Below are 21,737 nucleotides of genomic sequence, written 5' to 3'. Positions count from 1 at the left end.
GTGTGTCTGTGTGTGTGTGTGTGTGTGTGCGAACAATGAAGATAGGATAAGGATAAACCTGTCAGCACATAGGAAGTAAAGTACAATTGTATTCTGTCGGTTTTTCCTGCAGTAAATTATACAAAATAGTACCAAGTAGTTTTTTGTTAAACAGTTCGTCAAGTACATATCTATTGTTTCAATATTTTTATAAGCATAAGATGTCAGCCAAGAGCAAGAAAAATGCACAAACGAACTGTTTAACTGTTGATTACGGATGTTTGATTAACACTTCCAGCAGCATCACATCCTACCTCCAAGCAGGCTAGATTTATAAGCGATTGTGCACTCTGTGACTGTATCCAAATGCTCAAAACATTTCTTCTGCTAATCTTTTCTCTCAAGGATGCATTCATAAATTATTTGTCAGTTAGAACTGAATTAAAGTAATGTTTCTGTGGTCCTTAAAGAAAGATTTTTTTAAATTTATTTTTTTATCATTCATGTCAAATCTTGCAGGACATGTGCAGTTGAAAGACTGTACTACTATAGGTAGCATTATTTCAGCGGTGGAAGGAAAGTAAGTTTGAAGGGTCAGGGAGCTATGCAGACAATGCAATATAAATCACGTTGCATTACAGTTACAATCACATTTTAAGTTTGACATTGCACAGGTTTTTATCAACCATTACCACAAGGTGGACACATTTCTTCTTAAAACTTCCATATCTTTTCTTTACTTCTTTAAAAAAATAAAAAATAAAACCATTGCTCAATTCTAATATTACATTGCAAAAATTTGTTTTTTTTGTTTAGTATTCCATTTTGTATCAGTTTTATAAACTGATAAGGAAGTATTTAAGCAGTAGAGGGTTTATCCAATAGAACAACAAATATATTCTGGTTATGAATATTTTGGAAAAAATATCATATAAACATGGTTTAGAGCTCAGGAAAGCCCACAATGCTTAGCACAATAAAATCTGTTAATTTACGCACAGTAAATTCCAGCTCTTTCTGTCTTTCATATTTTAATATATTCCTGCATTAGGTTCCTTATCATGTACTACTGTTCTAGGTTAAATTAAATAGGGGAGACCGGGGATGGTTGGTACACTTTTCACTCTTTGCCATATTTCTCTGGCATAATTTGTGCTAGAATATTCTAACCAGTACCAAAGGAAAGGTTATGGTCTCAGTCATGAATACACATAGTATATGTTAATGTACACAAATGTTTTGTGAAATTTGGTGTCTAATGATGTCATGTTGTGCACTTGTGCCAACGAGCCCCAAGACCGGGTTGGTCTGCACACAATATGGGGTTGGTTGGCACAATGTTAAAATGCTATACATTGTTACAAAGAATGAAGCAACCAATAGAAACAAATTTCTAAATTTAATTTAAATAAGAACAAGAAAGCACAAATACTCAATAGGGGAATATATTAAATATATACAATATAAAGGTACATAAATGGGACCTGCAAGGTTGGTGGTTCGGTCTCCGATGTAGCCACAATCCAAACAGCCGTTGGGCCCTTTAGCAAGGCCCTTAACCCGGCATTGCTCCAGGGGAGGATTGTCTCCTGCTTAGTCTAATTAACTGTACGTCGCTCTGGATAAGAGCATCTGCCAAATGCCATTAATGTAATGTAGTTGAAAACAAACATTATTTTGAAACTATAGGCCTACTATTTTCTCCTTTTATCTTTCTCCTTTTCCTTTCTTCTTTCATGTGCGTGTGTCCGGATCAGACTCATAAAAAAGTGCATGTGTGTGTGTGTGTGTGTGTGTGTGTGTGTGTGTGTGATGTGACAGTAACCACAATATTATGCTCAATGCAGGGATTGTCACATTTTCTATTGCCAACCCACCCCAAAATGAGTTTGCCGACGAACCCCCTCAAATTGAGACCCACATCTTACAAAAATATGATGTTACCCAGCTAGCATCACTCACCAGACTTTCTTATATCAAAATGTAGCTGATTCCCATCTCTACTAACAGGAAGCATGGCATTTCTAATATCTCTAACACAGTTTTTTATACATTTAGTGTGAAGACCATATTTACTTTTGATACTACAAAATTGAAATGTTTACTTCAGATATTCAGTAATAGTAATATTTGAGATATTTAAATATAATAGATGAGTGCAGTTCAAGAAAACAAACATTTTGATATTATTGATATCTTTGTGTTTGTGACCTTCAAAGGACTAAAAAAAAATAATAGCTTGGTGTCAACCAACCCCAGTCTCCTCTAGATCTTAAATTACCTTATCTAAAGGCTTGTTCCACGTTCATTTTAGTGTGCATTTAATATATAAACATTACTGCAGTATCCTGAAAAGGTTTCTGAATGTGTACAATAGTAGAAACACCCTAAACAATCAGAAGAGTGAGGCATTTCAGCAGCGATACTCCTGCCTACGGCCTGCTGGCTGGGACTAAGCAGAGCTGGGCTTGGTGCATACTGAAGGCAAGCAGGGCAGGTGTTCACATGGAACCGAATGAAGAAAGAATGAAACATATTAGAAACAAATTAAATACACCCTGCAAAAATACTTAAATGTACGTGTATTATAAACAAAAGCAATAGCATGTAAATGTATGGTGTAATGGGAATGTAAGCAATGTTGGTTATCACTGAAAAAAAAAAATCTTTTTAAAAGAAGCTTCATGGGCAAGTCCCCATGTGAGAAAATAGAGTTGTGCTGGGTCAGGACTGAAGAGATACAGGGCTCTCGGTGAGAACGGGCCAGGGTTTTCCGTGACATTTTGCCTAGCTATTACGTCAGGAGAGAATTATCTGGGAATATAATTGTTGAAAATCTGTATTTATTTATTTTTTTAAACCTCCATCAATATTTTGTTTATTATCTTTAACCACTGTGTAAATGATGGGGTAACTTCTTAAGGGACAAGATTATTTTTATCTGGTTATTATCTTTTATTGGAATAGTGTGGGAGATAATCTCTTAAGTAAACAGCAATTGTATTTTCAAAGTGACTTAATTTTGGACCTGAGGAAGAATTTAAGTGGACTAAATACCTAACAGTCGGGCCCGCCTCACTCCTTAAAGGGCAAAATCATAGCCTAGAAACTTGTTATGATTGTTATGAAGTAATGCTGGGGTTTTACGTTTTACGTTTTACGAGTCCCGGATTGTTTTAACCTTAAACATTTCACAAAGCCATGACTCCATTGTGACTGGGATATGATGCAGCCCATCTGACACATCTGTAGGGAACTAATCAGTTTGGTGAAAGAATGCAATGCAGTACTAACCCCTAATGTCAAATCGGTCCTTGCTCAAACTCATGGAGGACTATATTTATTTGAAATTAATGCTTCCTACATTTTCCTTCAGTACTTTAGTCCAGTTAACCTAATTTATATACAGTGTAGAATTAATCTGGAGTATTTATGTAACTCACGTTGTATTGCTACGGCATTAAAGGTTACTTCCACTGGAAGTAAACATTAACACAAAGCACAGAGAATGAGAAATTTAGGATTTCTGTAATTTGGTTCCTGTTTCATTTATTTTCCCCTGTCCTTTCATTGTGAATACAATGGGGCAATGCTATGGGAGACTATGGGATTTCTGGCTCTCTGGTTCCAGAACTCTCTTCTCAGGCAGTATGAAGGGGTGTGGTTTTAAAGGTCATTAATTTGAATTTGAAACAAAGGAAAGCAAATACGGACATGAATGCAAACCAACGACCATGAACCAACGCCAGGTCTACGAGGCCCCAAAACTCTCACCGGTCTGTGAACACTGGAAGCCATTTTGAGAAAGCTGTCTGTGCAGAGAACAGCAGCTGTATAGGAGCTGCATCATACAGGGCCTTTACCAGGGCATGCATCTCCGAATAAGACCACTACACACTATACAGTATCATGCTTTACAGATAATATGGAATACTAAAGGTACAAATAGGTCATTTCTGATTTTTAACGGTCAAGAGAGGAATTGCAGCAACAAACACGCTCAAACCACAACACTGTTTATCCCGCCCCTTCTCTGTGAACGCGCTGATGTTGAAACGCCATTGGCTGTGGCAATTAGAACCAATTTTCAGCTACAGCTATACAATGTTTTGCTAGAGTGCCGGCCCATCAACTGCATATTTTGAAACCTAATTTAAGGACTATAAACACAGGCAGAGGGTGAGTCAACATGTCAGTGAGCCCTTTTCAATGATAGGAAGGGAGTTACAATGGCCTCTAACACAAAAATCTTACCTATTGTACCTTTAAGCTTCCCAACACATTGAGAACAGACAGTAGTTTGAGATCTTGACTCTTTGAAAATGCTGCAGTATCCACTAGGGGGAGGCATTGCTTTATTTCTAAAGGCATTTCTCTTCTATTTGCACCCATCATAAATTCCATGAAGAAATTCTAACCTACCCAGAAGGTATAACTTCATCATTACTGAATAATCTGCACCATAGAAATGACCCAGCAGAAAATAATGGACTTCTGAGAGAGAACCCATTATAGTGCACTGGTGCCACTGTGAATGTTCACATTCCCCCTGGCCTGGGGGTCTCTAAAGGAACATGCAAGCAAAGGGCAGGTGAGGCATTGAAAATATGGGAGGATTCTCAATATGGGAGGATTCAATGGGACAGAACTCAAGGAACATTCTAACTAATCTTAATGCACAGGCCAACATGTCATAGCTTATACTTATTCATGTCACAGGTCCATAAACATTCCGAGTTCAACTGGCCCTGAAACCTCCCCTAAAACCTCCCCTAGAACCTACCGGAAGGAGACGGTAGGTTCACAGGATGACGGTAATGTCCCGGTTAAAAGCCATTGTGAAAGAAAACCATTATATCAGAGGGTACACAGAATGTACTTTCTGTTGATAAAATAAAAAATTCCACTCGCTGTGCGGCTGGTGGCTCTGAAAGGTGCTTTGCTGCCGGTTCAGGCCCATAGTTTCAGTTCAGTACTTTCTTATCCACTCCAACATGAATACTGCTATCCAATCCTTTCGGGGGTGTTCTTTCAACTATGCCAACATGCAAGTGTCACGCATGAAGAAAAACATCTTGGGATATCACTCTGCTCCCAAGCATACAGGTTAACAAAATGGGCATTTAACATTTTGTGTTATCCCTACAGATGTACAGATACCTGAGGCTGGGGTTAAACGCCTCATTCAAGTGCAATGGCAACGCCCTGGGAACCTGTCAGGGCTCTATACATAAACAACTTTTTAGATTTACTTCCAATTGCAGGGCTGAAATTGAACATTGAGCCTTGGAAATCAGTTTCCCCAGATCTGAACCAGCCTCCTTAATCCAATCAGCACTTTATATGAAGACCACACATTTTAAATGAATACTTTCAGCATCAATATTTTTTACTGTCATAGAAGCCAATGCTTCAGTTAAGAGAGGTGTAATGTATGGGCAATCTACAGCACACAGAGGAGAAGTGTGTGAGAGGTAGCTCTTGCAGTTTAAGATTTGTGCTGCAGTTATTTTTCCACAGAGAATGTTTAATTCATTTGGCCCGCAATTCTTCAAGGAAAAATCATCAGAGTCAACGTCGTATCTCCCAAGCGATCAATCAACGTAATAAAAGCATAAATCTTGAAAATTGTGCAACAATACGCAGCCCTTGGTCTATTACAGTACCCAAGGAGGTACCCCCTCCTCCTTCCCTAGAGGGCCAGGTGTAGTGTCAGGTGATCAGTAGTGTCAGGTGTACCACAGTGCCAGGTGTTCAGTAATGCCAGGTGTTCAGTAGTGTCAGGTGTACCACAGTGCCAGGTGTTCAGTAATGCCAGGTGTTCAGTAGTGTCAGGTGTACCACAGTGCCAGGTGTTCAGTAATGCCAGGTGTTCAGTAGTGTCAGGTGTACCACAGTGCCAGGTGTTCAGTAATGCCAGGTGTTCAGTAGTGTCAGGTGTACCACAGTACCAGTGACAAGTGATCAGTAGTGTCAGGTGTACCACAGTGTCAGGTGTTCAGTAATGCCAGGTGTTCAGTAATGCCAGGTGTTCAGTAGTGTCAGGCGTACCACAGTGCCAGGTGTTCAGTAGTGTCAGGTGTACTATAGGGCCAGGTGTACCACAGTGCCAGGTGTTCAGGAATGCCAGGTGTACCACAGTGTCAGGTGATCAGTAGTATCAGGTGTACTATAGGGCCAGGTGTTCAGTAGTGCCAGGTGTACTACAGGACCAGGTGTGCCGGAAGCAAGAACATGGCGCTTTATACCAAACAATAGATTTTATTTGCCTTCCAACAGCATAGCCCTGGGAAGTGGTTCTGTACCAAGTCAATGGAGTTACACACGACACATTTACACAAGAGTGGGAGGGAGATAACAAAACGACCATTATTCTCCTTAGTTTTGAGTCTTTTTCCCACCTTCTTGTTTTTTTATAACAAAACTGTAGATTTGACCTTGAAACCCAGACTGCGTCTGGTTGCGTTGCACACCTGGGGGATAGACTTGAGTATAATAGTGTAAAATCTGAAAATAATAAAAGAAAAATTTTAATATTTCTTGTCCAATTATTTAACCGAGAGACACAGCCGGCTTTCAAATAGATGTGTAGTACTTAGTGACACCCTGTAAGCCCCCCTTAAAATTAAAATAAAACCACCAAGCCAGTGAGCACAATGGTGTGCAACAGATTCCCACGGCCATTTTGTGGATCCATAGTGTTTCTCTCGAATACAAGAGCCAAGTCCTTAAACCTCCTTTAGTTAATCAATTATTGTGCTTTGTTTTTTGATAATAGCATTATCTGTATGAGGTCATCATTTGGCATGTACACTGGAGCAACAAAGGGGAAAAAAAAGTTAAACAGAGCATCCATATTAAACATAATCCTCCCCTCAATCCAAGTAAAGATCGAAAGCCAAAAAAAAAAAAAAGGCACAATTAAAATCCCTTTTACAATACAATTACACAAAATACACAAATACAAAGAGTTTTTATTTCTGGAGGGAATAGATCGAGATGTGGACATACATCAGAAATGGTTAACATTTTGACAAAATGAAGACTGCCATTTCATACTTTTTTTGCTTTTTTGAATAATTCTTTCCGTAAAAAAAGAAAAAAAGAAAGGACCAGGAGACTGGGCCCCTTGGAGCAGTCCTATATTTTTGATATTCATGTTTTTCTACGGTCAGCTCCAGAGTGCGAACAAAATTGATCAAAAATATTCTAGGAAGTTTTGAGCAAATGATGTAGATTTATCCAATACATTCTAAAGTTTCTGAAATGAAATAACCCAAAGAGTTTTGTTTTTTAAAAAGAACCGGATTGGTTCTGTCTACATCCAGACAGCGGGTCAGACCCAGACTGCAGTGCACACAGGCCGTTACGAGGGGCAGACTGCGTACCGCAGGCCCACACAACCGCCGGTCCAACAAGCCTCACACTCCTCTCGTTATGCCTGTATTTCTCACGTGATGCTCGTGTTTGTGTACTTTGTAACGTGGCGTCGCGTGTCGTTTCGTTTAGCAGCTCAGAACATGAGGTTCCCGGGGTTTGGGGGCCCGGGGTTTGGGGGCCCGGGGTTGAAGCCCATGCCCATGTCCCCCGGCAACCCGCGGGGCCTCATCTGGGGAGCCATCATCATAGTCTGCTGGGGGCCGCCCATCCCGTGCAGCGACATCACCATGCTGGGCGAGCCCAGGGCCCCCGGGTGGCTGTACAGCGGGCCCCTCTCTTTGCCCTGCATCATGCCGGGCCCGCCCATCATGCCGTGTTGCCCTGGCGACAGCATTCTGTGCTGAGGTCCCATCATGCCCTGGGGCATGAAGCCCGGCGGGCGCATGCCGTGTTGCCCCGGGTTACCCATGGGCATGTCCTGGGGGCCCATGTGCCCGGGGCCGGGCATGGGGAGCCCCATCCGGGGGTGGCCCTCTCCCATCATGCCCTGCATGTGGGGGAAGCCCGGGGGCCCGGAGGGGTGTGGGGGCTTGCCTCCAGAGGAGTCCCCCCGGGGGAAGTAGGACAGGGTCTGGCTGGGCTTTTCGGACGGGATGATGCGGGACAGGTCGAACTCGGGGATGCCCGAGGCCCCGGGCCGGATGACCTCGTGCAGGTCGCCGTCGAACACGGCATGCATGTTACCGAAGGGCTCAGGGCCGCCTGGCTCTCCGCCGCCCAGCCTGCCCATGGGACCCCCCTCTCCGGGGTAGCCCATGCCGTGGGGGAACCCCCCCTGGGGTCCTGGGCCGTTGTGAGGGAAGGGGACCTGCTGGGGGGGCGACTGCCCCGGAGGAAAGCCCTGCTGCCGCTGGGGGAAGCCCATGCGCCCCTGGGCCATCATCTGGTGGCCGGCCATCCCGGGGTCCTGGGAAATGTGGGGCATCATCATGCCGTGGGGCATCATGCCGGGCCCCATGGGGTTGGGTGAGGGCAGCTGCCCGGGCATGGCATGGGGCACGGGCTGGCCCATGCTGTTCAGGCCCATGGGGCTGAGAGCAGGGTTCGGGCCTGCCATCCGAGGGTGGCCTGGGTGGTGATTCACTCCCATACCTGCAGGGGGTGGAGAAAAGACAGGGGAGTTTTAGAGCACCCCAAGAAAGAAGCACCAGGGAATGCTTTCATTCAGTCATTCGGGTCCACAGAATCTCAACCAACTCAAAGTACCAGTGTCCCTATGATGGCAAAAAATCACTTCATGCTTGTGATTCTAGCATGTTCATATATTCAGTAGACTAATAGTGCATTAAAAGGTATGACTAACTGAGTGTGTGTATGAGTGCATTTCTGTGTGTATGTGTGTGTGTGTGTGTGTGTGTATGAGTCCACTTCTGTGTGTGTGTGTGTATGTGGTGTGTGTGTGTGTGTGTGTGTGTGTGTGTGTGTGTATGCGTGTGTGTGTGTGTGTGTGTGCGTGCGTGTGTATGTGTATGTGTGTGTGCATGCGTGTGTATGTGTTTGTATGTGTGTGTGTGTATGTGTGTGTGTGTGTGTGTGTGTGTGTGTGTGTATGTGTGTGTATGTGGGTATGTGTGTATATGTGTGTATGTGTGTATGTGTGTATATGTGTGTGTGTGTGTGTGTGTGTGTATGTGTGTGTGTGTGTGTGTGTATGTGTGTGTGTATGTGTGTGTGTGTGTGTGTGGGTGTGTGTGTGTGTGTGTGTGTTCCTTCCTACCAGGCATGCAGTTGTTGGGGAGGTTCGGGGAGCGGGCGGGTGGAGAGTCATCGTCAGAACTGGCTACAGTCTTGATGGCATCATGATAGAGGGGCGTGGAGCTGGGCATGGCAAACTTGGACATACGGGACATCATGATGGAGAGGGGGTTCTGGGATAGCGTGGGCTCAGGTGGGAGGCCGTACGGGCTGCCAGATGGAAGACTTCCTGGAAGATTGATGGAGCCAGGCTGGTTAGAGGGAGCTGGAGGAGGCCCATTAGCACCTGGAGAAGAGGGAGAACGAGTTTATTCAGCTGAAGAACCCAATGTACCAGAACTTCACATGTTCCAAAACCTGGTAAGCCCTGCGGATAATGAGGTATATTCAGACAGGTCTAGCATAGCGAAGAGGATCACTACACTATTCTCCCATTAGTGCGAAGGGACTAAAAACCTCTAGTTTCTTCCCTGCTTAGAAAATCTAGTTTAAATGACTGTAAATCCAAGTGTACTACACAAACAAGTGAAGTTTTCTGGCCTTCATGAAAAGAGTAAACATTACTGATGATCCAAACATGGTAGTTAAGTTCTTCAGCTGCTCTGTGTTATTTTAGCCTGCTCCACACTTGCATATTGAAACTACCAGCTCATGCACATTGTTTTCTTTCTTATAAATCTATAGCACTTTCAAAGTTGACATCACAGACTTTTGATTTGAACCAGGCATTATGGTAAGAGGAAACACTCCCGCAGAGGGAATGGAAAAATCTGTCTCTAAATTCAAAACTGATCAAATATTTCTGGTTTCAATGGAAAGACCTACAAACCACACTACAGCGCTGAAGTACTGAAAATGAGGGTGAATATCTGCAACAGTTTGGGAAATAGTATTATTTGTTCAGCTTTATGAAGGGTGTGAATAGTTTTGGAGGGCATTGCATGGAAGCATGCAGTTGCCAGCAGGAGTATTCAGACTCACATTCAATTACTTCAGAGCTTGAAACAATGACTGCCAAACAAGAAAACATGATTTTTTCCAGCTCAAATGTAAAATATATTCTTTGTCCATATTCCTTTTTTGTGTGTTGCCTTCAGATGATGAAATGACTATATAAATACAAGGAGGTGCCATTGCTCTGCTACTGGAAATTCAGAGCCGAACCCAAAAGGAAAGATGCACATTTGCATGGACAAAGAATAGCGTGATGTACCATCTCTCAAGGATGGAAAAAATAAATGTGCATGAAAATCAAATCGATCACGATGGGGATGATTAGACTGTGCTGTGATTGCATACTGATGGGTGCAGAGTCCCACAGGATTCACAGTATTTTAAATGTGCTGAATGTAAACAGACTGAATTAGCTACAAACTGATCCACCATGGCTTCAGGAAGCTCTGCACTACATTCAACATAACGTATAAAATATACAGATGAGCTAGTATTTAGCTCCTCAGATGTATTGAGCATGATGGCCCATCCTGTTCTCCTGGAATCATCTTCCGTCCAGAAAAAGCTCAAACACCCACAATGTTGGTCTAACTCCTCAACCAACGCTTCCTTGTGATTAGTTAATGGTACGTATGCTAAACATTAGCTTTTAACTCTCAGCTCTGAGCTTTCACCATGCGAATGTGGGATGGGTTGGGTGGGAGATGGCAGCTACCTTGCTCCACGTTTGCCATCATGTTGGGCGAGGTCATGCTGAGGGGGGGCTTGCTGCTCTGGGGGATCCCGGGGCTCTGCATGGGGGGTTTGGGAGAAGAGGCCCAGCCAGGAGAAGGGGCAGGGAGAGAGGGGGACTTCATGTGGACGGGGGAGGCGCCGGCTGAGCCCATCATGGGTGGAGACTTGATGGAGGCCGCTGGAGGGCCGGGAGGGCCGGGGGGTCCGTGGGGTCCGTGGGGGCCGGGGGGCCCGCTGGGCATGCCCGGCAGCTGGGAAGGTGTCTGGGGGGACTTGAGGTTTCCGGAGGGGGACCCCAGCATGGGTGACTGGCGCAGCGGGGGGGACTTGAGCGGGTTCACAGGACCAGCCTGGCCGCTCAGGTCCGAGGGCTTGCGCCCCTGGCCCCGCTGGGCCGGGAGGGGGCCCGGGCCGAGATTGGGGGCATTGGGGGCCTGGTTGAGAGGTAGAGGCTGCAGGTGGCTCATCCGGCCCATGTTAGTTCTTTGCTCGGGGCCAAAAGGCTCGCCCCGGGGGCCCCTCATGCTCCCTGGCCCCTGGGGCCCATGCGGAATCCCTGGGAACTGTCTGTTTGGCCCCAAGTTAAAGTCCCCAGGCTGGGGCTGGTCAGGGAACGGGGGCCCCTGCAGCATTCTCTGCTGAGGCCCCATGTTTACCGGCAGGGGCCCCCCTCCCTGCCTCAGCCTGATCATCTCTGTGGGGCTCATGGGCGCCTCCCGCAGCTTCCCCATCATGACCGGGCCGGGCCCCACGTTCACGCCGAGGTGCAGGTCCTTCATGTTCCCAGGGCCCACGCCAAACTCCAGCCCCTTCATGAGCTCCACGCGGGAGGGGCTGATGGGGCCGTCCCCGCCCAGCATGCGAGGGTCCATGACTCTTTGGTTTCCCATCATCCTGTTCATCTCCATCGCCATGCCAGGCGGGATGCCCATTGGCAGCTTCTCACCCATGCCCTGCTGGAACATGGCTTCCTGCACAGACTGCGGATTGGGGAACCTCTCCCCTCGCCCCCCGGGCCCACCAAAGACCCCCTGCCCCGGGGGAAAACCCCGCCCGTCTCCCATCTTGGGCACGTCGTCAGGCCAGGGCAAGCCTGGCCGGGGCATGGGGGAGGGGCCGGCGTCCATGTTGGGGTGCATCATGGGGAACGGCATCCTCTGCATGTGGTGGGGGGGGTGCATGCCTCGGGGGACCATGTTCATCTGCTCGGGGAAGGGCTCCGGCCCCCCGGGGCCCCACACCTCGCCAGGGCTCATTTGGTAAGGGGGAGGCGGGCCACGCATGGGGCCCCGGGGCCCGTGCTGGTGCAGCATCATGTCGGGCAGGGGCCGGTGCTGGAGCTGCTCCTGCTTCCTCCTCTTCTCCTCGTAGAACTCCTGCTGCAGCTTCAGCCAGGCCACCTGCTCTGGGCTCATGTGCTCCCCAGGCCCCAACCCTGGCCCTGGGGGCCCCAGCTCTTCCGGGGAGAAGGGCATGTCCCTGGGGCCCGAGGGCCCGAACGGGGACCCTTCTCGCCGGGGGCTGGGGCCCGGCTTGCCCAGGCTCTGGGATTGGGCCATCATGGCCTGCAGGGGCCCCTGGTCAGGCTTCCTGGGGCCCTCCACGCCGGCGGGGTTGGGGGCCGGGCCCTTGTCGTTGTCGGGGAAGAGCATGCGCTGGATGTCGCGCAGCGTCTGCAGGGAGCGCTCACGGTGCTCCAGCTGCTCCTGCGACAGCCCCTCCGCGTTCTCCCCCATGCTGGACATGATCTCATTGGCCAGCTGCTGGTGGTGCTGCGCACTCATCTTCAGGTCCATCCCCTTGGGCAGGCCGCCCTCCAGGGAGGGGAAGCCAGGCCGGGGCCCCATGGGCGAGGGGCTCCTAGGGCTCCCCAGGGCCAGCTGGGCCCCTTGGTGGTTCTGCTCAGGGGCCGTGGCCGTCTGCTGCAGTGGCTTTGGTTCATTTCGCAGGGGTCCGACCTGATTCGTGTAAGAAAGAGAAGGGAGGGGGGAGGAGATTTATTGGACCTTTATTTAGCCAGATAAGTCAAAGTAGGGCAAGAACCTCTTCACAGTTTAGCAGCCCATCCATGATACACAGGCAAAAATGTCATACAACAAACAGGCAATATAATATTTGCACAGGCATTATACACAATACAAATAAGCAACACAGAATAATTACAAAACAAATACGTAAATCAAAACAAAACAGGAATATGCAGGGCAATTTGAGTAGGCTTTTAAAGTACGCAAAACTTCAACACGCAACTATCAGCATTTACTGTGCTCAACATCTGGTGGGGTCGACTGTAGTTTACATAAATTGCCCTTGTTCATTTTGAGGTTCATTAATAAAAAACGGCACCAGGGGAGTTTTAGCTTAAAGCACTGAGTTAAAAAGCAATCATTTAATAAAGCCACGCAAGCACACATTTGTGGACACGGCTGTACTAAACAATGCTGATCACTGATCACACGGCATGTGGCCAGCTAAGCCAGGCAACATAAAACACTCAACACTCTTCTTGACTTCTAAGTGTGACCGTGTGTTCTTGTGTACCTGTGGGCATTTGTGCGCCTGTGTGTGCATATGCAACTGCACATATCTGTTTAAAAGAGTGCGGCGACATTGGCTCAGGCGGTAAGAGCAGTCATCTGGCAGTCGGAGGGTTGCCGGTTCAATCCCACCACGGGTGTGTCAAAGAGTCCCCGAGCAAGACTCCTAAAACATCCAATCGCCATTGGTGTGTGTATGAATGGGTGAATGAGAAGCATAAACTGTACAGCGGTTTGGATAAAGGAGCAATATAAATGCCAGGCATTTACCATTTACATACATGTGCCAGTGCCTGTCTATACAAGTGTTTGTGTGCATACTTTCACTGTGTGTGTGTGTGTGTGTGTGTGTGTGTGTCTGTGTGTCTGTGTGTGCGTGCGTGCGTGTGTAAGTTTGGGTAAGCACGTGTGTGGCTCAGTGAGGCTGGCCTCACCGGTGGGAGGTGCTGTTTGTCGGCCTTGCGGTGGGAGATGTTCTTCATGTGGAAGGCGATGATGGTGTCGGCATGGCCGGTGAGCACTGCGTCTGCAGCCCTGGGGAGAGAAGCAGACGCTGGTGTGAGAGGGAGGACAAGAGGGGAACGCAGCCGGAAACAGCTGCCCTTACGGCCTAAAAACAACACCACTGCTCTCCCAGGACCCAAACAAAACACAGAGGCATGGTGAAAACTGGGTAAAAGGAAGGACAGGCAGGTTTTAATGCATTTATTTCTGCGTTTCACACTGTTGGTGATGAGGGGGGGGCAGCTGTACTACGCACTCACATTGCACTGAATGGATTTATAATTCACAGTCGTTAATGCTGTCCCAGAACTGGCTTATTACTGCTAGTTTACAGTGTGAAGGCAGCTCTGCTTGGTCATCATGCGAGTTCCTGTCCAGCTTGCAAAACCGGCTCCACATTTTAGCTGTCAGTTTGACTTAATCTGCTAAGTGCAGATTGTGAAATTGTATGTATGCATCACGTTTTTATTTGACGTTTTTGTAGTACAGAGGGCACCTATGCAAACCCATCAATAGCACCAACAATACCAAGGAGAATAATGAAAGACACATCAAACATTGTGCCATCTATTGGCTTTTTATTACCAAAAGAAAATGACATTTAATGTAAACTGAAAATGAATTCCATAATAAGGTCCTACAAGCCACAATAGTGTTTCTAGTGCCATGAGTATGATACTAAGCAGTTTCCAAAGTTTTGTCGGTTCTCATATTTGTTTTCACATGCAGTTCGGAGAATTGATGCACTTATCGCACTGCCAATCACTAACGTGTCGACAAAAACACCTCTTCCTGATCAAGTTTGGTGCCAGTCGCTGATTTAGAAGACATGAAGCCAAACTAAATGATTTTACAAATCTATTTTGGCCGAAGTATAGGAAAAGCGGTTAAGAAATCTTGTTGTGCATCAGTTGCTTTGCGGGCAAATTTAATATTATTCACAGAACAGGATGACTAACAGATATTTATCTGCTTAAACACATCATATGAGAAACCATGAGTTAGTTGGTTTTCCGTTCAGCAATAACATGCAATACGAGAAAGCAAAACAAATGGGACAAGACCAATCTAATATTGATTAGCTGGAAATAGATCTTGCCCACAAACAGAACAGTATAACATAACACACTGCATCTAACTACAGTTCATTATGAGTCTAGTTTTCTCTTGCCTTATGAATCATTCAGCTCTGTGTACCATTAAAAAGTCGATGTACAAGCAGTAGATTGCCATATGCTTATCACACCAGGTTCTTGATGCCATTGCATTCTTATTTTCATTAACTGTGTAGATCCAGTATGCTTTACCAGCAACACCAGTGCACACACGACTTCTCTATCCTTCCTTTCTCCCATCAGTGCCAACTTTAATTGGGGGAGCCATTTGTTAAATCTACCGTGGTAGAATCAAGAGTGTTAGCCAGGTCTTGGGGGGTGCACTGACACATTATTTGGCCTTCAACACCGTGGAGAACAAATGTTTCAAAAGAACCGCTCCAGATCTTCCAGATCAAAAATATTTTTTTGAACATAGCCATTCCAGTGGTACATGAGATAATCAGTCTGATTTGTGTGACAAGCACTCCATCAGAGTAAGTGTTTAGTACAGCAGGCAATGCTGTTACACCACTGCCAACTCAGCTGAAACCTCAGAAGGTCAGCGTGGTGTTCCCTGCCAAAACACACAGCCCTGAGGACAGTTACAGTTTACTTACAAGCTTTAAAACCAAATCATAGGCTGCATGGACGATTGTTTTTTTTGTTTTTGTTTTTTTGTTCAATTTATTCATTTGTTTTGGTTAGAATATTTTCCAGTTTGAATAAATTCCAGTTTGTTTCTGAAAGAAATATGCCTCAAGGACAAAGCTAAATGCATAAATGTAAAATACGTCAAGGAAATTGTTATTCAATATTGCATCAAATTTGCGCAGTTTACCTACCATTTAAAAAGCAATTCAAATCTATTCAATTAAGTTTTATCAGTATAGTGTTTTTCACAAACGACCAAAGCTTCGAAACACTTCATAGACATTTCAGGCCCTGGTCCCGGCCCCAGCCCTCATAAGGAAAGGAGAAGGAGCGTGGCGTAGTCTTTGTAGAGATGCACTGCGGAGAACACGTGCGCATGACGTGTCAGACTGTCAATCAGAGAGCAGTTTTCAGGGTAATGGTCCATGGTAATGAGCCGTTTACTGCGCTATAAACAGGGGTTCAGTCTCATTACTCACACAGAGCAGCTCAGAGCCATTACTCACACAGAGCAGCTCAGTGCCATTACTCACACAGAGCAGCTCAGTGCCATTACTCACACAGAGCAGCTCAGTGCCATTACTCACACAGAGCAGCTCAGTCTCATTACTCACACAGAGCAGCTCAGTCTCATTACTCACACAGAGCAGCTCAGTCTCATTACTCACACAGAGTGGCTCAGTGCCATTACTCACACAGAGCGACCCAGTGCCATTACTCACACAGAGCGGCTCAGTGCCATTACTCACACAGTGGCTCAAAATACAGAGAAGATCACCTGAAGCTCACACTGCACCAAAACGCCTGTTGCTCCAGCCTCTCCGAATCACAAACAAGACAAGTCTCCACTCGCACCCGAAAGCAAGCCACCCATTGGGCAGGAGGGGAAAGGGGAGGGGACAGCAGCAGACCATGCTTCATAGGCTGGGGATCGATCACTCGATATTTTAGGTCCTGTTATTTCAATAACACAAAATTTAAAAAAAACGTATGAAATATATATATTTTTAAACTAAGAGCAGGGATCCCCAACCCTGGTCCTGAGGTTGTTTTGCCTTTACTCTGTGCTTCATTGACCAATTAAAGAAGCTGATCACACGGTTTAATCAATTCCGCTGGTTTCAAGGGTCTAAACAGGTTTGAGGTGAAATCCTCATGGTTTCCAGGGTCAGGTTTGGTGATTCATTGTCCTTCTCGTACATACTCTCTTCCTCCACCGCTGGAACAAGCAGAGGAATAATCAGTGCCCTTACTTGTTGGCCATCTCTGTGGTGAAGACGTAAACAATTTTTGAGGGAGGCTTCTGATTGGTGGCTGGCTCAGAAACGGCATTGTGGGACGGGGTGGAAGACCGGCTGACTCCAGCATTGGAAGAGGGAAGAGAGCCAGAGCCCTGGGACTTCACATCGCCGGAGCTGCAGTCTGAGAGAAGAGAGGAAAAGCACCATTACACAGTGCGTCAGTGAACCAGGAGAGGAAAAGCACCATTACTCAGTGCGTCAGTGAACCAGGAGAGGAAAAGCACCATTACACAGTGCGTCAGTGAACTAGGAGAGGGATGGTACCATTACACAGTGCGTCAGTAAACTAGGAGAGGGATGGTACCATTACACAGTGTGTCAGTAAACTAGGAGAGGGATGGCACCATTTCACAGTGTGTCAATAAACTAGGAGAGGGATGGCACCATTACACAGTGCGTCAGTAAACTAGGAGAAGAAAAGCACCATTACACAGTGTGTCAGTAAATAAACTAGGAGAGGGATGGCACCATTACACAGTGTGTCAGTAAACTAGGAGAGGGATGGCACCATTACATCCCACATAATGCTACAGCCAGAAGCTCCATTACATTACGGTTTACCACACAGAGGGCACTATTAAATATAGAAATGCAATACACATGGCAATACAAGCAGAAAAAGGAACAGTTGAAGTGAATTTCCGAGACAAAACTGTCGTTCTGGGAGCCGTACTCCAGAGAATTGCTGCACCCCAGGGCTGCTCTGTGCTTTAATTAACAGCTCCTGTTTGACTCTAACAGGAGCTTCACTTTCATCTCCATTCTCCGCCTAGTTTCCCCAAAACCAACAAGGAAGTGGTTGAATAAATAAAAACCACTTGGACCTGAAACTAAAAGGGTGTCGCTCTTTGGAGGTGCTCATGGGTGAGGACCCCTGTTAAGAGGCCACAGCGCCCGCCCCACTCACTGAAGAAGCGCGGCTCGTCATCCTCACTCTCGCCCCCCGAGCACCAGTCCGCCCCGCTGTACGGCTGCCTCCGCTCGGCCACGCACATGCGCTTCACCCTGGAGTCTGGGACAGAGACACAAGAGTCACAATGTCAGGGGACCAGTGAGCAGCAGGGGCCCATCCGTGTGCAGGGGCCCATCCGTGTGCAGGGGCCCATCCGTGGGCAGGGGCTGAGCGCATTGGTATAGCTAACCGCCGGGTGTGTAAAATGATGTTACTGGCACAGCCCTAGACCACACAATACATCACTGTCTAATCAGCACTCAGTACAAACCACACACAGCCTACATCGTTGTCCAATCGGCACTGGGCACAGATCACACAAATATGTTACAGCCCAATCAGCACTCACCACAGACCGCAGTAATACATCACTGTCCAATCATCGCTCATCAGAAGCCACAGGAACACATCACTGCCCAATCAGCACTCAGCACAGGCCGCAGGAATATACATGACACATAGGGACTCACCACGAGTCAGCCCTTCACACTCGTGTGGGTTTGCCTTTCAGCAGAAAGTCTGACCACTACAAACTATTACAATTAACAGCACATACTCACTGCGAAATATTACAATTAGGTCTAACAGCGCACGCACTCACACTCACACTCACACTCACACTCACACTCACACTCACACTCACACTCACACTCACACACACACTCACACACACACTCACACACACACACACACACACACACATACACACATACACACATACACACACACACACACACACACACACACACACACACACAATTCTACAAACACACATATGAATCTTTTCAGCCAGAGCAGGTCAATGAAGCATACATTGCTTAACTATGTTGGAGTTAGTGCATGTAACTGAGGGCACATTACACTCGACTGTATTTTCAGAGTGAAGGGTCATGCAGGTTGAAACATCCGTCATCATTCTCTGAACGGACACAGTGGCTACTTCCACCAGATGAAGTGGCAATTCCCTGGCAACTCATTGGAAATCCCCTAATGCACACATGGAGGCAGCCTCTGAGCATCTCCGTGGTTACAGGAGAAAAAACAGCGACTAGGGCAAACTGCACGGCGCCCACGGGACTCCCAGCCACGCCTGCCACGGGCACAAACGAGTCCAGAGTGAAAGCTTCCTTCCTGTGCATCCTCTATACATCGGGCTGTGCCCCGAGGCGAGACAAATCAAACGACTGCCTTATTGGCTCTTCTACCGTCACATTTTGCTATGGGATGGAGTCCTCTGGCACACAAAAGAAGCAGACTGTGGCTCCACACGCTGAAGCAGCATTTACATTAGCTGCATCAGCAATCCTCTTTGAGCCAGGACGTCAGGTAGCATTAGCAATACCTGCATTAACAATGCTCCTGCCTCAACAATGATGCCCCAGCCTCAGTGTTGGGAGCAGAAGCTTCATTAGCATTAATCGCATTAGCATCACCACTGACAATGCGGGGCTGTGAGGAACAGTAGCCCCGGAGCTCCCTCCAGACACCACACCGAAAACAAAGCCGCTAACACAGAGGTATTTGAAGCTAGCGCGAGGGAACACTTTTAAGTATTCCTTTGCAATAATCGCTATGCCAAGTGCAATCACTGAGGCAAGCGCGCAGGCAGCAGCACTGCGACGGCCCAATCACGGCAGAGCGAGCTGGTGAATGTGTGAGAACGCCAGCGTGACACCAAAGGCTTGGCCGTCTGACAGAGGCCTAAAACCGCATGCGCTCTCTGAAATGGACTTACCCTTCTGGTCAGGCTCATTGCTGGGCGTCCCTGTGTCCCTCTGCTCAAATGACTCCACAGAAGTGCTCCTTTCTCTCTTGACTTTGCCTTTAGCTCCACTGCCTGAATTAAGGCCTTTAGTCCCAGGGGCAGAACTCAGCCCTTTTGCCCCGCTGGTTGAATTCAGGCCTTGCCCGTTTTTCAGAGCCAGGTTGCCTGACGGGGCCGGCGAACCTTTGGCGACTTTGCTACAGCCCAACGTCTTTGAGTCGCAAGGGGAAGGCTGTGATTGGCCACTAGTGCCCCCTTGCTTCCCCTGGTTGGGCAGTTTGGAGTCCATCTGGGCAGCGCTGGAAGGAGACATCACAGGCGGTGAGCGCACCATAGCCTCCTGCTTGGATTTTGGACTGCTGTTGGGAAGGAAAGGGGAAATAAAAGGAGAAAGCGCTTTACTGAAGGACCCTAGAAAAGGTGCATCTACAATCATAACTCCCCTGTGGTGACCGGTATAAATACACTCTCACATGCTCACATGCACACAAATGCACAGGCACACACACACACCAAAGTAGAGCTGTTGACTAACAAGGCTGCCCGTTTTTGTCCGGCACTTTGAAGTACAGGTTTTGACTGGCCGCCGTCACGTCCGCGATGAAAGTCCTACCTCTGAGAGTTTTCCGACGGCGAGTTCCTCACTTTGGGATTGCCGGAATGCATCGAGGGAGATCCTGAGGCGGCAGAGGGGGGGGCGGGGTGGGCGGGCGCGGCCGCGGGCGGGGCCTTGGCGCGGGGGCCGCGGTCGGCCGGGCCGTCCCGGCGCTCGCTCTGAGCGTTAGCGCCCTCGCTCTTGGGGCGCTCTTTCCTGCCGAAGTGCGGTGCCACTGCTGCTCTCTCCTCCTGCACCTCCAGCATCCTCCCCACAGCTCACAGCCCGCGGGCACGCTGCCAACGCAAGCACAACGTTCACCCAACGCAAATAAAACATCGCACGCGCACACGCGCACACACACACACACACACACACACACACACACACACACACACACACACACACACACACACACACACACACACACACACACACACACACACACACACACACACACACACACACACACACACACACACACACACACACACACACACACACAGCAGGCTCGATACCTGGACCGGTTCGCCAGGCTATTAGATTAGATTGCACTTCATTGATCCCAGAGGGAAATTCCAGGTCACATGGTTTTGATGTGGATGCACTTCGCCATCTCAAACTATCTACAGAATTTACAAACTAGTTAAGAGTTTCAGCCGTCTCGCCAACTAGCACTCGACAGACAATGGTTGCAAGATAATTTCTCGACACCTGACTCCTGCATTACTCCTGCAAGACTTAAAGACAAAATAATCTGCTGATGGTAGGATGTGTTATACATACCAGAAAATTATTTTCTTTCAATAAAGTTGTTCACTTGAACAGTTTACCACAGAAATGTCTCAAATGAACACAGCACAAGCCCAGCTTGGCTAGGTAAAGGAAATGAATTCATGCATTCAGCATGTGTCAGGGACGGATAACATGACAGTCAGGAGCATGTGAAGGGGAGTACGGTGTCCTGAAGTAGTCATTTCCAAAGAAAAATTTAATAAAATGCAAAATGGCAAAATATATCCTTTGCACTTTTCTCGCCAAACTCAATTTCACTGGAGAGCTTCTCAACACGTGCTTTGGGAGGAGGAGTGTGAACAGGTACCATTAATTTAAAATTAATTAATTACCCCTTAAAAAGACCCCGATAAGTGTTAGCATTGATATGACCTTCTTCCAGGTCCAGAGAGAGCGAGATAAATAAATTTGACATTTTCCCTGACAGCAACGCACGCACAGGGACAGTTACTATGGTAATGGCAGCTGTGTCTGAATGTGGATACCCGGAGTGAGTCAGTGCAACAAACTGTCACACAAACACACACACGCTAACCTCAAGCACAGAGCATTAGCCTCCGACGCTAGCCTCGCTGAAATCCTTGTGGATATAAACCCTGGCAGTGTGACAAGGAGCTCGACGATAAGCACAAATTCCCAAAGTGCAGGGAGGAGCCCAGCTGATCCCTCGTCAACAATTTTAAATGATGAGTCACAATTGGGCGGGGCGATAAATTCAGAGCTGGTACACAAGTGTA

General features: G+C 47.2%; 1 protein-coding gene across 7 annotated transcripts in view; it reads right to left on the bottom strand.

Moving 5' to 3' along the window:
* Nucleotides 1-6,220: 6,220 nt before the first annotated feature.
* LOC133116173 (B-cell CLL/lymphoma 9 protein-like) overlaps nucleotides 6,221-21,737 on the bottom strand; it is a 60,938-nt gene continuing 45,421 nt past the window's right edge. For all 7 annotated transcript variants that reach the window (XM_061225455.1, XM_061225456.1, XM_061225458.1 and 4 more), the window contains exons 4-11: nucleotides 20,224-20,501; nucleotides 19,581-19,969; nucleotides 17,801-17,905; nucleotides 16,846-17,014; nucleotides 13,775-13,874; nucleotides 10,784-12,761; nucleotides 9,137-9,400; nucleotides 6,221-8,511 (exon numbers count right to left, since the gene is read on the bottom strand). In XM_061225455.1, coding sequence (XP_061081439.1) covers nucleotides 7,493-8,511; nucleotides 9,137-9,400; nucleotides 10,784-12,761; nucleotides 13,775-13,874; nucleotides 16,846-17,014; nucleotides 17,801-17,905; nucleotides 19,581-19,969; nucleotides 20,224-20,471 — 4,272 coding nt within the window. In that variant the 5' untranslated portion in view covers nucleotides 20,472-20,501 and the 3' untranslated portion in view covers nucleotides 6,221-7,492. The remainder of the gene's footprint in view (nucleotides 8,512-9,136; nucleotides 9,401-10,783; nucleotides 12,762-13,774; nucleotides 13,875-16,845; nucleotides 17,015-17,800; nucleotides 17,906-19,580; nucleotides 19,970-20,223; nucleotides 20,502-21,737) is intronic.

Source organism: Conger conger, chromosome 17 (assembly GCF_963514075.1).
Source record: "Conger conger chromosome 17, fConCon1.1, whole genome shotgun sequence".
NCBI lineage: Eukaryota > Metazoa > Chordata > Actinopteri > Anguilliformes > Congridae > Conger > Conger conger.
The sequence above is the reverse complement of the archived record's forward strand: the minus strand, read 5'-3'. Positions and strand labels throughout refer to the sequence as shown.